The 16,156-nt window shown below is 39.1% G+C and overlaps 1 protein-coding gene across 6 annotated transcripts in view; it reads right to left on the bottom strand.

Annotated features, from left to right (window-relative positions):
• The window catches only part of LRBA (LPS responsive beige-like anchor protein), a 747,733-nt gene that overhangs the window by 78,908 nt on the left and 652,669 nt on the right, over positions 1 to 16,156 (bottom strand). For all 6 annotated transcript variants that reach the window (XM_051819347.2, XM_051819345.2, XM_051819348.2 and 3 more), the window contains exon 48: positions 8,276 to 8,443. In XM_051819347.2, coding sequence (XP_051675307.2) covers positions 8,276 to 8,443 — 168 coding nt within the window. The remainder of the gene's footprint in view (positions 1 to 8,275; positions 8,444 to 16,156) is intronic.

The following is a 16,156-nucleotide window of genomic DNA, read 5'->3' as shown; positions in this document are numbered from 1 at the left end:
TATGCTTTATTTCAGGTATGGTCATCAAAACCCATTTAATTTAATTTAATACTATCACATCTTATTGTTTGGCTTCTTAGGCTACTGTATCTAAGAAACAGTATGCAGAATGATGGGTGGCCAAAACGTAGGCATACTGATACAGTAACAAAATGTCAGAGCAGATAACTAGGGAGCAGTTAAGGGAAAAACTTAAAAAGAAAGCACAGGAATTGAAAGAGAACAACAGTATATGATTCTTTAGTTGAAGATCAAATATTGTGGCACAAATAGCATATGATAATATTAATAAAAATCTACATTCAACAATTATACTTCTTTATTTCCAATTATTCATTGTGTCATACATTATGGCCTCCACCCCTAAAACTTGTAGAGTACCCATTGTTTTCCAGGTTCACATGGAACAGTTAGAAAAATTAACTATTTCCAATATCTTTCAAATCTTAACAGATTTCAAAAAAAAACCTGTATGCCCCATTTTTAAATTTAAGTTAAAAATTAGTAACTGCTGGCCAGTGCTGCAGCTCACTAGGCTAATTCTCTGCCTGTGGCGCCAGCACCCTGGGTTCTAGTCCCAGTTGGGGCGCTGGATTCTGTCCCGGTTGCTCCTCTTCCAGTCCAGCTCTCTGCTGTGGCCCAGGAAGGCAGTGGAGGATGGCCCAAGTGCTTGGGTCCTGCACCCGCATGGGAGACCAGGAGGAAGCACTTGGTTCCTGGCTTCAGATCGGCACAGCGCGCCAGCCGTAGCGGCCATTTAGGGGGTGAACCAACGGAAGGAAGACCTTTCTCTCTGTCTCTCTCACTGTCTAACTCTGCCTGTCCAAAAAAAAAAAAAATTAGTAACTGCTATGGTCTGAATGCCCCCCCCCCCCCAAAAAAAATTCATGCACTGAAACTTGATCCTCCTTGTGATGGTATTAATAAATGGGCCTTTAGAAGACAGGGTAAGTCATGTGGCTCCCACCCTCATGAAGGAGTTAGTGCCCTATAAAGGGCCAGAGGGAACTACTTAGCCCCTTTTGCCTTTCTGCCTTCTTCCATGTGAGGACACAGCTTCTGACCTCTCTGGAGGATGTAGAGTTTAAGGCTCTCTCTTGGAAAAGGAGACCAGGCCCTCACCAGAGCCCAAACGTGCTGGCATAGTGATCCTGGACTGCAGGCCTAGAACAAGGAGGAATACACTTCCATTGTTAATACACTACTCATTCCTTCTCTGAGGAGATAACTTTAATCTGTGGCCTAAGTGACAAGGAAGCAGGTTATGAAAATCTGAGGCCAAAGAAAACAGTCATCACCAAAAGGCACACTGTAAGTGACAACCTTCCCGTGAGTAGGAACAGAAAGATCAGCAAGACCGAGCACATGAATGAGGAAAAGAATAACACCACATGAGATCAGAGAGGCGGGCAGGGTCAGACTATGTGCGTTAAGTAGGATTTTACTCTGTTTATTGAGAGACACGAAAGTGTAAGTATGGCAGTGACGTCATCTGTTTTAAAGTATTGAAATGTCACTCTGGCAGGTGGGTTGTAGGTAAGTAAGGACAGAAACAAGTGACCAGGTCTACTAACAGTTAGTCCAGGGGAAATGATGAGGGTGGCCTGGATTAATGGTAGACAGGCATCAGTGGTTTCCAAACACGCTGCAAAGATACCATCAATGAAACTGTTTCACCACCTTCCTACACTCTTGTCATTGCCACATGGTTTATTCCAGCCAAAGGGTAAATGGTGTGCTCCTTCTCACATGCAATTCTGCTTGAATGCCTCTTCCCTTTCCTTGTCTTCACCTACTTAACTTCTTATTTTGTAAGGATTCTGTTCCTGCAGTTATACTTCCCTAACCTGCAGTGACTGCTCTTTTTTCGTGCTCCCATATCAAGCTACGTCACAGGATTTTATACAGACACAATATGCATACTTTATAAAAGCAGGTTTCTACCTAGTAGACTCCATCAGTGAGCTGTTTCATTCTAAGATACCAAAGACCAGATAATTAGCTTTGAATTTTTTGCATATAGCAAATACCATTGATATAAAAATAGGAGAATTCTGGATAAGTATGGATATGAGAGTGTTCTAGAAGCCATACCTATAAATACAATTATTAACACATCAAATAAATTTTTTAAGGAAAATACTTCTATTTACTATTTTGGAAAATTATTTTGTGAAACAAATATTTGATACATTATATTTCTTTACTGAATAAAGGGCTTTTTTTCATGGTAAAATTATTATTACTCATATCTCACCTTGAATTCAAATACCCAAATTTTTCTCTCTTTTTAAATTTTCCTTTTTCCTTGGTTTTCAGCTTTTTAGAAATGGTAATAGAAAGGCTTATTAAGATTGTGTTTGAAGAAAAAGAAGTGAATGAGCCAAACCAAATCCAGCAGGATTAATCATTACTCAATAACCAACTGTTTTAAATTTGTAATGCTGGAAAATTAAAAAAGATTAAAAAAAACAGTAAAGGTAGGGCTGGCATTTGGCCTAATGCTGAAGGCAGGGTTAAGATGCTCATGTGTCCTACCAGGGTGCCTGAGTTTGCTACCTGGCTCCAGCTTCTGATTCAAAGGCCTGTTAATGGGGAATGGTTCAAGCAATCAGAGCCCTGCCACCCATGTCGGAACCCTGGTTTGAACTCCTTGTCCTAGCTTCTACCTCCTGGACATTTTGAGCAAGTGAGAAGTGAACTAGTGAATGGGTACTTTCTCTGTCCATCTTTCTCTAACTCTCTGCTTTTCAAATGTATAAATACATTACATTTCTTTTAAATATGGGAAAGGTAGGAAGACAAGGAAAATAGTATCAAAGAGACAGAGAAATAAAAGAAGTAAAAAGGTCTATTTGAATGCCAGGTCAATTCCCAGCTGCTCCACTTCCAACCCACCTTCCTGCTAATGCTCCTGGGAAGGCAGCAGAAGATGGCTCAAGTGCTCGGGTGGGCCCCTGACACCAAGTGGGAGACCCGGATGGAGTTCCTGGCTCCTGGCTTCAGCCTGGCTCAGTCCTAACTCTTGCAGTAATTTAAGAAGTGGACCAGCAGCTAGAAGACCAATATGTCTGCCAGCCCCTTACCCCCATGGACCCTGATGCTCTGCCTTTCAAATAGATAAATACTTTTTTTTTTTTAAAAAGAGAGGTCTATTAGAATAAAGAGTTAAAGTTAAGATTATATCTTTAATTTGGGGTCACAAGATATATGAAAAAGGATTAGCATATTTGCCTAAAAAATTCTTTCTGTTGTGTGATCTATGTAAATGCGGATATAGTTGTATATAGATAAAACAGCTGTTTTCTAAAAATTAAAAACAACATAAAAGTTTAATGTGCTGCAGGCTGTTACTCTGATTACTCTTCCTCCTCTTATGGTTATTATTTCTATCGTTTAGTGCTCTTTTTATAGAGAGATTATTTTTATGATCACTTGCTATGCCACATGTATTAACCATTCACTCTACAATGGAATATTTCTCAAGAGGAAGGGAGCTTTTCTCAAACAGCAGGAGAATACATGACTTCTGCATTGACAACTTGACTGCCTTTTTTGGAACACAGACGTGTTCCAAATTGAACTCAGCGTATAGTAGAGAACAGAAATAAGTAAATATACAGCTACTTAACAGAAATTAGTCTAGTTGCTTTTTAAAAAAGATTTATTTATTTATTTATTTGCAAGCCTGAGTTAGAGAGAGAGAGAGGAGAGACAGAGTGAGATCTTCCACCTGCTGTTTTACTCCCCAAATGGTTGCAATGGCTAGGGGTGTCCCAGGCCAAAGCCAGGAGCCAAGAGCATCATCCAGGTCTCCCACTGGGTAAAGGGGCCCAAGGACTTGAGCCATCTTCTGCTGCTTTCCAAGGCACATTAGCAGAGAGCTGGACTGGAAGTGGAGCAGTCAGGACTTGAACCAGTGCCCTTATGGGATGCCGGTGCTGCAAATGCTGGCTTAACCCACTGTGCCACAGCGCTGGCCCCTCTAGTTGCTTTTAATACTAGAAAGACACGGCCGGCGCCGTGGCTCAATAGGCTAATCCTTCACCTTGCGGCGCCGGCACACCGGGTTCTAGTCCCGGTTGGGGCGCCGGATTCTGTCCCGGTTGCCCCTCTTCCAGGCCAGCTCTCTGCTATGGCCAGGGAGTGCAGTGGAGGATGGCCCAGGTGCTTGGGCCCTGCACCCCATGGGAGACCAGGAAAAGCACCTGGATCCTGGCTCCTGCCATCGGATCAGCGCGGTGCGCCGGCTGCAGCGGCGGCCATTGGAGGGTGAACCAACGGCAAAGGAAGACCTTTCTCTCTCTGTCTCTCTCTCTCACTGTCCACTCTGCCTGTCAAAAAAAAAATTAAAAAAAAAAAAAAAAAAAATACTAGAAAGACACGAATTTACGATTATCAGCCCCTTCCTGCCTTCGTTACTGGTCAATCTAGCTCCCCATTTCATCATTTCAACAACACCCTCTTAACAGTTTCATCAGCCCCTCTTCTACTCTCAACTGTTTTTTATACATTTTACTATACTTCCATGGCAAAACCCTACCAGTGTCTGTCTGTCTGTCTCTACACACACACACACACACCTCTTTTTGACTTTTTTTTCCCCTACACTTTCCTGCTGTTACAAATGCAGGAAAAAGAAACACAGTAGAGAAATAACAATTATTAAGCAGCACCTGTCAAGCACACATCACTGTGTTAGGTTTCATTCCATCCTTGGTACAAACCCACTGGGCTGTAATCGTGTTGCCTTTCCATCTCACCCACACACCATGACTTATCCGAGCGCTGTGCTAAGCTTCTGCTCTCCAGTCTCAGACAAGGCAGTGTCGCTGCCTCCTGCCCAGTGCTTATCTCTGCCTGTGCTCTGGCTTTTGTTCCTTTCCACTTCCTCATAGAGCCTGATAGACTACTATATGCTTTCTCTCCAGTGCGTCTGACATGCTTCCCTCTTTGTGGATCTTTCCAATTAACACAGAAACACAGTCAAATGTCCACTCATTAAAAAAAATAAATAAATGTCTCTTAGAATGACTGCTAATGAGAACAAAGATTTTTTTTAGTGTGATCAACATATTCTTAGATTGAGGTAATGCTTGTACAAACCTGTGAATAGACTAAACACTGTTCATTCCATCGTGCACATTTATTGGGTGAATTCGATCAGCTGTGAACTACATTTAAATACAATTTTAAAAAGTATTCTTTAGAGTTTATTAATTTTTTCGTCTACTTGAAAGGCTGGGCTACAGAGATAAAAAGAAACAGAGAGAGAGAGACGAAGACAGAGATCTTCATCAGCTGGTTTGTGCTCTAAGCCTGCAACAACCAAGGCTGCAAAGCCAAGAGCCCAGAATTCCAAAGTGTCTCCCACAAGGGCGGCAGGGGCCCAGGCACTTGAGCCATTCTCTGCTCCTTCTCAGGATGCATAAGCAAGAAGCTGGATCAGAAATGAAGTCGCCAAGACCTGAACCAGCACTCCAATAAAGACAACACAAGCAGTGGCTTAACCTGCTGTGCCACAACACCCACCCCTTAATAAAACCATTACAAATTTTTCAGAGGTCAACACTGTAGCATAGTGGGTAAATCTGCTGCCTGCAATGCTAGCTTTCCATATGGGCACTGGTTTGTGTTCTAGGTGCTCCACCTCCAATTCAGTTTCCTGTTAATGGCTTGGAAAAAGCAGCAGCAGAAGGCCAAGTGTTTGGGCCCCTGCCACCCATGTGAGAGACCCAGATGAAGCTCCTGGCTCCTGGCTTCAGCTGGACAAACTACAGCCATCTAGGGAGTGAACCAGCAGATGAAAGATCCTCCTAGCCCATAACTCTTTTAAAATAAATACATAAATCTTAAAAAAAAATTTCTCCCTTAAGGAATTTTCTTCGTTAATTTTATTTCATCACCTCCTATTCATAGAACAACTCACTATTTTCTTTATTTTTTTAATTGTTTTAATTTATTTATTTGACAGGTAGAGTTATAGACAGTGAGAGAGAGAGACAGTGAGAAAGGTCTTCCTTCCATTGGTTCACCACCCAAATGGCTGCTACAGCCAGGAGCCAGGTGCTTCTTCCTGGCCCAAGCACTTGGGCTATCCTCCACTGCCTTCCCGGGCCACAGCAGAGAGCTGGACTGGAAGAGGAGCAGCCGGGACTAGAACCTGGTGCCCATATGGGATGCCAGCGCTGCAGGCAGAGGATTAACCAAGTGAGCCACGGCACCGGCCCCCCACAACTCACTACTTCCTACACTACTGTCTCTAAGATCACAAGTGGCTTCTTAGTCAAAAAAATCTAATGGGTACTTCTCAGTTTTCTCATATTCAATCTTCTTCCACACAGGTTCTAAAACATACATGTGGTCATGTAATAATATTTCCCACTGTCTTATTAGCCAGTTAAAATCATTTTTGATGGGGGCAGGTGTTCAGCTTAGCAATTAAGATGCCCACTTCCCACATCAGAATACTTAGTTGACTCCCAGCTCTGGCACCTGACTCCAGTTTCCTGCTGTTGTGGAGTCTGGGAGGAAGTGATGATGGCTCAAGCAGTTGGGTTCTCGTTGCCCATGTTGGAGACGCAGATTGAGGTCCCAGTTCCTGGTTTCGGCCCTGTCCATTGTGGGCATTTGGAGAGTAAACCTGCAGATGACAGCATTCTCTCTCTCTCTCTCGCTTTCAAATAAATAAAATTTAAAAAAAAAATATTTATTTATTTGAGAGGCAGAGTTACAAACAGAGAGAGAGATGAAGAGAGAGGTCTTCCATCCACTGGTTCACTCCCCAAATGGTTGCAACAGCCTGAGCTGGAGCTGCGCAGATCCGAAGCCAGGAGCCAGGAGCTTCTTCTGGGTCTCCCACGCAGGTGCAGGGGCCCAAGCACTTGGGCATCTTCCACTGCTTTCTCAGGCCATTAGCAGAGAGCTGGATCAGAAGAGAAGCAACTGGAACATGAATCAGCACTCAAATGTGATGCCAGCGCTGCAGGCAGAAGCTTAGCCTACTATACCTCAGTGCTGGCCCTACAAATAAATAAACCTTTAAAAATATTTATTCTGGGGGACCAGTGCTGTGGTATAGTGGGTAAAGCCGTCACCCGTGGTGCCCACTTCCCTTGTAGGCAACGGTTGGTGTCCTGGCTGTGTCACTTCTGACCCAGCTCCCTATCTAATGTACCTGGGAAAGCAGCTGAGGATAGCCCCGGTGCTTGGGCCCCTGCACCCATATGGGAGACCCAGAAGTTCCTGGCTCCTGGCTTCAGATCTGCCTAGCCCTGGCTGTTGTGGCCATTTGGGGAGTGAACCAGAAGATAGAAGATCTCTCTCTCTCTCACTCTTTCTGTCTCTCTTTTTCTCTCTTCATAACTCTGCCTTTTAAATAAGTAAATGAATACATTTTTTAAAAATATTTATTTTTATGGCATTGAAGTTTTTTATGATCTGACTCTTGTCTCTGACTTGATCGTCTTTGGTTCCACACACACCACCTTCTCCAGCTGTAATCTCTTCTATCTATGCAGTTTCCTTTGTGTGGATATCTTTGCTCTTAACTATACCCAATAGTCTTGTCCATCCTACAATATGCAGCCCCAGCCTCTCATTTCCCAGAAAACCTAACTGGACTCTTGTTAGTTGCTTCATTCTTATTCTCTATGCCTGTTATCTCTTTAATGAACTTACCACAGTACATTATAATTGCTTACTTATTGCAACCTTCCCATTGTATGATGAGCTCCAGCAGAGTTTGGTGCAAGGACTAATCTTTGTGCTGTCTTTTGGATTTACCCTGCAAACGGTATAAACTTCTTCAGTAACCACTGGTGTGTGAATGGGGAAGACAGTCAATCCAGAATACAGAGAAAGGCCAATTACATTGAGTGAGCTATAGTATATGTGCTAACACTTTACATTTAAATAGGTGTATGTTTACAATCATATTTCTTTAATGAATTAGTTATTATTTCTCTACTATTTCAAATCATATCCGTGGCCTCCCAAATTGTAAGCTTTGATTATAAATATGATTACTGATCTCCTAATAGGTTTACACTGAAAATGACCCTCATTATACATAAGTCAAACATTTTGTTGGAATGAAATCCTAGGTTCAAGTCCCAGCTAGGTCACTAATTGACAGTTCTCCTGCTTAAGTCACTTTACCCATCTGGTTTCAGTTTCCTTTTCAGCAAAATGAAAGGGAAGGGAAGATGGTATCTCATACCTTCTATTGTAAAGATACCTGACTTTCAGTTTCTGTCTCAGTCAGATGACTTACCTCTCTCAACACTGGATCAGCTATTGAATTCAGATTGACAGCGCCTTCGTAGGTCAGGTAATAGAACACATTGAGGGCTCGGACAGCCTCTGGTCCTTGCTGTTTGTAGCCAAAAATGAGATCAATCCACTGGTGAAGCTGACAGGAAACAAATTCACTCTCCAAGGCCTGAAAAAGGGTGTTAATCACATGATTATACTCAATTCTATTTTTAAGACAAAGAGATATATTTAGAGCAAACAATAAATGTTAATACTAAATTTACTGTGAACATGACTTTCAAAAAATAATATTTTCCACCAGAATCTCTTCTCCTTTGTTTATAATTAAAATTTCCTACTAGTACTGGCATGCTAAATTGTAATTACTGCTTCAGGGTTGGTATTCTGTTTTTTATTTTATTTTTTTATTTTTTAAGATGAGGTAAACTTTAGGGAACATGAGCTGCCATGCCATGATAAACTTCTTCCATCTTTTGCTCTCACTTGTGTGTCCCCAAATCTACTAAATGGGTGAGGTTACAGATATACTCTAGTTTGTTCTTAGTCTTACATATGTATTTGAAAGACAGAGCACCAGAGAGAGAAAGAGACAGAGAGAGAGATCTTTCATTTTCTGGTTACTCCTCAAAGGCTCACAACCATCAAGGCTGGGACAGGCCAAAGGCAGGAGCCTGGAACTCAATCTGGGTCTTCCAAATGGGTGGCAGAGACCCAAGTACTTTAGCCATTCCTTGCTGCCTCCCAAGGTATGCATGAGCAGGAAGCTGGATAGGAAGCAGACGAGCAGGGACTCAACCAAGCACTCTGATGTGGGATGTGGGTGTCTCAAACGGAGAACCCACCACTGAGCCAAATGCCCGCCCAGCTTCAGGATTCTTACACTGAAGTGTAAGCTCTGGGAAGACCAGGACTGGGCCTGTCTTGGTCACATCTGTAACACATGGTCCTCTATGTTTCAAAGAAAAGAGGTAAAGCCTACTTTGGGAAAGCAAGTGTGAAAACATTAAAAATATACTATCTACTTGAAATATTTATAATTTTGCTAGGCTTAAAATACTGTGTTATCTACAGTGTAACCAAATTATTTCATTATTTTGATTGAGTTGTTATGCGAACAAATTAGACCTTGTGAACGATAGAATAAATACTGAATCTCTGTTTTAGGTATTACTATCAAATCAGACCAAATACTTGATGCTATTAATGTAACAGTATACAATAAATAATGAATGAACATAACAAGTATCCAGTTAAAATGTTGGGCAAAAGATCCACTTTCTATTTATCATTATATTACCAGTTAGTAGAAAAGTACCTAAAGCACAATAGGAACCAATAAATGTTTGCTAAATTTAATAAAAATACCAGAGTTTAAAAACTGAAGATATATTTCAGAAGGTATTAATGTTCACACCATCTAATATTGTTCAGAGTTATTCCAACATAAAAGTTTAGCATAATGGACCAGTACACTAATAAATAATATTGTTAAAAATCAAAGCACTATGGGCTCCGGTTTCTAGTCCCGGTTGCTCCTCTTCCAGTCCAGCTCTCTGCTGTGGCTCAGGAAGGCAGTGGAGGATGGCCCAGGGGCTTGGGAGCCTGCACCCACATAGGAGACCAGGAGAAAGCACTGGCTCCTGGCTTTGGATCAGCCCAGCGCCAGCCGTAGCGGCCATTTAGGGGGTGAACCCATGGAAGGAAGACCTTTCTCTCTGTCTCTCTCTCACTGTCTAACTCCACCTGTCAAATAAGTAAAAAAAAAAAATTTAAAGCACTATCAAACTCTGAACGTTAATTAAAAGCATATCAATATACAACTCATAATCTATCTCATTGAAATCAGTTCTTACTTGGGGAAAAAGTAATTATTGCAATGTACTTCTGTTGTGGCTATTGCTACACTATAAATATCATAAGAGATCTGTTGGTTTTAAAACAAAATTGAGGGGCTGGTGCTGTGGTGTAGCAGGTAAAGCCGCAGCCTGCAGTGCTGGCATCCCAGTTGGGTGCCAGTTTGAGTCCCAGTTGCTCCACTTCCAATCCAGCTCTCTGCTAAGCATGGCATGGGAAAACAGCAGAAGATGGCCCAAGTCCTTGGGCCCCTGCGCCTGTGTTGGGGACCCAGAGAAAGCTCCTGGCTCCTGGCTTTGGACTGGCATGGCTTTGGCCATTTTGGCCAATTGGGGAGTGAACCAGCAGATGGAAGACCTCTCTCTTTCTGCCTCTCCTTCTCTCTCTGTGTAACTCTGACTTTCAAGTAAATAAATAAATCTTTAAAAAAAAAAACAAAAAAAAAAACAAAAAACGGACTGGCACCATGGCTCACTAGGCTAATCCTCCACCTGCAGCGCCGGCACACCAGGTTCTAGTCCCGTCAGGGCGCCGAATTCTGTCCCAGTTGCTCCTCTTCCAGGCCAGCTCTCTGCTATGGCCCGGGAGTGCAGTGGAGGATGGCCCAAGTCCTTGGGCCCTGCACCCCATGGGAGAAGCACCTGGCTCCTGGCTTTGGACAGTGTGGTGCGCCGGCCACAGTAGCCATTGGGGGGTGAACCAACGGCAAAGGAAGACCTTTCTCTCTGTTTCTCTCTCTCACTGTCCTGCCTGTCAAAAAAAAAAAAAAAAAAACCTAACTTTTATCACATGCATCCAATGAGACATAAACCACCTTGTGACAAGACATTCCTAATAATTCACAGGTACACACTTGTGTAAATATATGCTGCACTAAAATAAATGTCTATGAGAAAGAAAGATGCTTATGGCTAAATACAAATAATATCTCCTTTAATAACATTTAATATGGCTTCACAATATATCACATACTACAAAATGTGAAATATAATTCTATAAATAAAATTCTATGCAGTTCTCAGATTCTAAAGTGTATTTCAAATGAAATATGCATAAAAAGTAGCTGGTTTCCAATTACAAAATTTACTGTTTTAGACATTCTTTATAAAATTCATTATATTTGCCAATCTAGTACACAGATAAACAGAACCCAAAACTACTTCGTATTTTACTTGAAGTAAGAAAAGAAGAGCTTGTGATAACTTAAAGCAAATTCCTATTTTAAAGACATGAATAAAAATGAATCTAGAAATCCAGGAACTACTAATTGAAGTTATACACAAAAATGATAACGTTTGTTTCATTAACTTAGGCCTTGGGTAGTGATGGGGGGAGTAGGGGGACATGTTTAAACTGACACATAAAAACAGCAATTGTCTTAATTTGTGTGCAGTGCACTCCACACAAAAGCCCTAAATATGTTCAAATTAGAGCAAGCTGCTTGATTGTCACTGCAGTCTCGTGTCACATTAATGCATGACAAACATTAAACCATACACTTAAATGGCAATTTATATCATTTAAATGTTTACTGCCAGACTAGCTCATCACTCATTTAAATGTGACTTTCTGACAGCTAATTTCAGTTAATTTTCTCCAATTCACTTAATTAGAACTTTCAATCAGGGAAGAACTTATATGTATCTTTGGGCTTACATCCTTTTTGGTTGTTGTTCAAAATCCAAGTTAATAAACTGAGGAGAAGCTCTACTATCACAGATTAGCACATAAAATCTCCAAGTCTACAAAAAAGTGTGACTGTGTGAAGCAAAGTCACAGTGCGTATGCTCAGAAAGACTCTACGCTTATTTATGTAAAGAATACTCTCGCCAGTAGTTTAAATAAAAAACGTTTAGTTCATATACACACACTATTGAAACAATAAAAAAAACTGCATCCAAGCTAATTAAAAATTAATGATTTCAAAATTGTTTAATAAGATAAAACAGTCAGGAGTCTCCTGAGTGTCCGCAGTGCTGTGACTTGAGACTATAAAATTCTAGAAGGCTCAGCAAATGACAAAGTACAAATGAATTTTCTCAATATTAAAGCTCTAAGAACTAGGGCAATTTTATTTTATGTGGCATCAAACAAAGAACTGAGTTTTCCTAATGGTTGATTACTTCTTTATGCACATTCAAAATGGTGAAGTTGGTTAGATTTCAATGCTTAAGAGCTTTATATCTTGACACCGCTTCAGAATTCCAAGCAACAATGCTGAAAGGAAAGATACGGCGCGCTCATATACAAACCCACAGGCAGAGATAACCACAGCTCTGAGGTTCAGGTCCTCGCCTTACGTTTTCATAGGTTAATCCTAAAGGGGCTGACCGGTAATTCAGGGAATTACTGGCAGAACTTTTCACAGAGGTTGATAAACATAATTTCTTCATGAATAAATAATTAAAAACTAAGCTAAAACTTTCATGAACTGGACTCAAACATTTCTTGCAACATCCCAAAGCTTTAAAAAGCAACCCAAAAGAATAACTTGGATGGTTATAAGGGAATTTCAAGAAGTTTTGAAATAATTTCAGAACAGCCAGTTCAGAACTTTAGCATTATTTTGGTATCAGTGAATGCCTGTTACCTAATTGAGATATACATTAATAAACAAATACAGTTACTAAAGCCTTGAGAGGAGGGAGAAGGATAAGCAGGAAGAAATTAATGGAAAAAATATGAAACAAAAATAATTCAAAGCGGAGTACCCTGGGATTACACTTTATAACTTCTGTTTTTGAGGTTCAAAAACATAAATCATAAAGCCTATCTTAAAAATTCTTTAAAATCTTTTAAATATATTTTTAAAAATGCTCTCTCATATGTGTGTATGTATAAACATATGTATGCATGTATGTATATGTACACATACACACATATTATATATAAACTTATTTAGCCCTACATTTGTAGTCACCAAAAAAATAAAACCATGCCAGTGGAATGCTAAGTATTTGAAATTTTTCAAAGCCTTCAGGACAGACAGTCCTCATTAAGACTAGAGTTAAATATGGTTTGCAGCTAGGGGATAGTAACATTCTTCCCATGCTGCTCTCAAACCTAACCAATCAATTGTTAGTACTCCCCTAGCAGGCTGGATACATCATTTACATCCAATGTGTGCTCTGAGTAAAATTTGTAAAAAATAAAATCCACTAAAATGTCCAACACAATACAATAATATTCAACTTATTTGAGTTATTATAAAATAAATCAGTGACTAATGCCCAATTGTTAAGGATCAAATAAGACTATCATATGAAGCCTCACACAAATTGTCAATCTGATCCAGGGGGACTCATATTAGTCTTGACAAACTGTCTTGGGGTTGATATCTGTTTTTTTAATGAGATCTATTAGGCAGAGGCTAAAACACTTGAGATATGCTAAAAAGTACAGTATACAGATGTCAAATACAAACACTTATTAGTAACTTTCATTTGTTTGGTCCTCAAACAGAATATCAACAAATTAAAGCTTTAATATTATAAAGACAATAGTAAATTATTCATAAATAGCTGATTTGTGTAGCTCTGTGTCAGAAATAATTATAACATATGCATATGTGTCTAACAACAAATCTCACTGGAAGGATACAATCTATGTTTTCATGAAAGTAACCCATTAAGAAAATGAATTATTTATTGATAAGAATGTTTTATAAAATTACTTTTGTCTTCTACAGAGGAGTGAAATAACATGATAATATATAGAAATAAGTATGCTTTTTCCAAAAAACTCTGTTATTTGAGAATAAAAATTTTAAAATAAAAGTCATTAAAATGTATTTAATTAATATATGTATACTTCAAGTATATTCTAGCAATTTCCTTTGAATTTAAAAGTCAAATTTTTGCTAATATAAAAATTATTTAAAACCATGAAAACTATGTAAAACCATGAAAATGAATTCCTGAATTAATGTTAATATTTATTTATTCTTTTGCTATATGCTCTCATACCACTTCATCAAAAAAAGCAACTAAATAAAAACCAGCAATATATACACACAATTTTATTTAAAAATCAATAAAAAGGATCAAATATTACTTACAAAACCTTAAGTACAGAGATAACAGTGTAACCAGAAGGCTAGAGGACTATACTGCCCAGATAAGCAATTCCACACACCCATACTGCTACTTCCACCCTAGGGTTTCTAGAAGGCCTGATTCAGTGAGTTACAAAATGCCATAGCTGTAAGTTTCAAATAAGAAAACAAGAATCTCTGATTAATAATCTAGGCTAGATTAACATTTAATTCTAAGATGTATTTAATCATGTTTTTAATGAAAAGTTAGTTTTGTACAATTTTAATTGAATTTCTAATTAAGAGTGTAGATAGCAGTATGTTTTAAAGAACTTAATGTTTGGATTGGCAAAACGGTAACACACCACCAAATTATAAACTTTGAATTTTAAGTATTTTTCATTTTAAATACATGTAATTCAGCCTTCTTCCTACACATACACAAACACACACACACACACACAGATTTAAAATGAACTAGTCTGTTATGTTTGCATGTGCTGGATTTCAAACACTAGTGGTAATGTTTCCTTAACATTGATATATGACCTTTGTAATTTACATTGAAGAAAGCTGTTTTTTTCAGCCTAATTAGAACTGTTTCAAATTTTCTTGCTAAATATATGATATAAAGTCCTTTCAACTTTTTTATTCTAGAGTTTCTTTCCATGTCAACTTTGTTCCAATCAAAATATGCTTTGAATTAAATGATTTTGATTGAATACGTGGATCGCATTTCACTTCTAAGATTTAAAGTCCAAAAAGGAAAAGTTTAGCCTGTTCAAACAAAGCAAGAGCAGCCACTTTGCGGAAAGCTATTCACATTTAAGAAGACTGACAAATTGTTTGTGTGCACCATTAGGTCTAGTTTCTGCAATAGTTGCCAGATTTCCTGTCCCTCTAATAAGATACATTAACCCCTTAAATGCTGGCTCTGAATTGCTAGGTGAATCAGAGTACTTTTTTAATTTTTAATGTACCTATAATTTTCTTCCTTGAAATAAATCCAAAGAAAAGAAAATTTGTTGTTAACTGTTTTGTACCAAAATTTCCAAACAAAAAATGTCACCAAAAAAAAAAAAAATACAAACAAAACCCAGCACTCTTTTTTTTCATATTGGACTGGTACAAATTTAGGGTGCAAATATGCTTTCCAAATGAGATTTGCCAGAAGTGACAAACCCAGATGAATCCTCATTTTTTAAAAAGGTGCATTGATTTAAGCTATTGAAGGATTACTTTTTCAGGTTGAGACACAACAGTGGAAATAATGACATATATAATGAATGATAATCAGTTCACAATAAGTTTCTACCACATTGCCTTTGAAATATCACAACGCTTCAGAGTTTGCATGTTTGCCTAAATGTAAATTTATAACAAAAATGTGAAACAAGTTTACATTATTTACAAAGAAAAGGTGTGTGAGGCTGAGACATAACGATCAGTGGGTCAAGAAAGCCAACGCAGGGGAGGAGGAACTGGATGATCAGAGAGACAGAGAAAGAAGTTGCAGGATGCTAAAAATAAAAATGACAGATCAGAGTCTTAAAAAATGAAATTTAGTCAAGGTACAGCACAGTGAAGTTCAGTCTGAAAAGCAGATAGAGAAATCACTCTGAGGAGTTCTGCACTTCCGCACTGCCCTTGAACTGTTGGGCAGATGAGAGATTTTGGAGCAGGCCGTGCAAAGCTCATTTCCCCATTTGTATCATTGCTGAAGAAAAGTGCGAGTCAGGATCGTATCTGGATAGAACCATCAAGCAGGAGAGCATCTTTTGGCCGGCGAATCATTCTGTCGACGATTGTTATTGTGTAGTTTTAAATGGACTAGTCAACCAGCTGTTATATATTTTACACACTGAAGGCCATGTTTCCTTTGAAATTCATAGTTTTAATCTCAACTGAAGTCTGTATTGCTGTGTGCCAAGATCAAAAGGATTAGGCAAACTTGTACAATTACCCTCCTTTTCAGGGAGATGGCTTTTTTTT

Source organism: Oryctolagus cuniculus, chromosome 8 (assembly GCF_964237555.1).
Source record: "Oryctolagus cuniculus chromosome 8, mOryCun1.1, whole genome shotgun sequence".
In the NCBI taxonomy this organism is placed as follows: domain Eukaryota; kingdom Metazoa; phylum Chordata; class Mammalia; order Lagomorpha; family Leporidae; genus Oryctolagus; species Oryctolagus cuniculus.
Note: the sequence above shows the minus strand (reverse complement) of the source record. Positions and strands in the feature narration are given on the sequence as shown.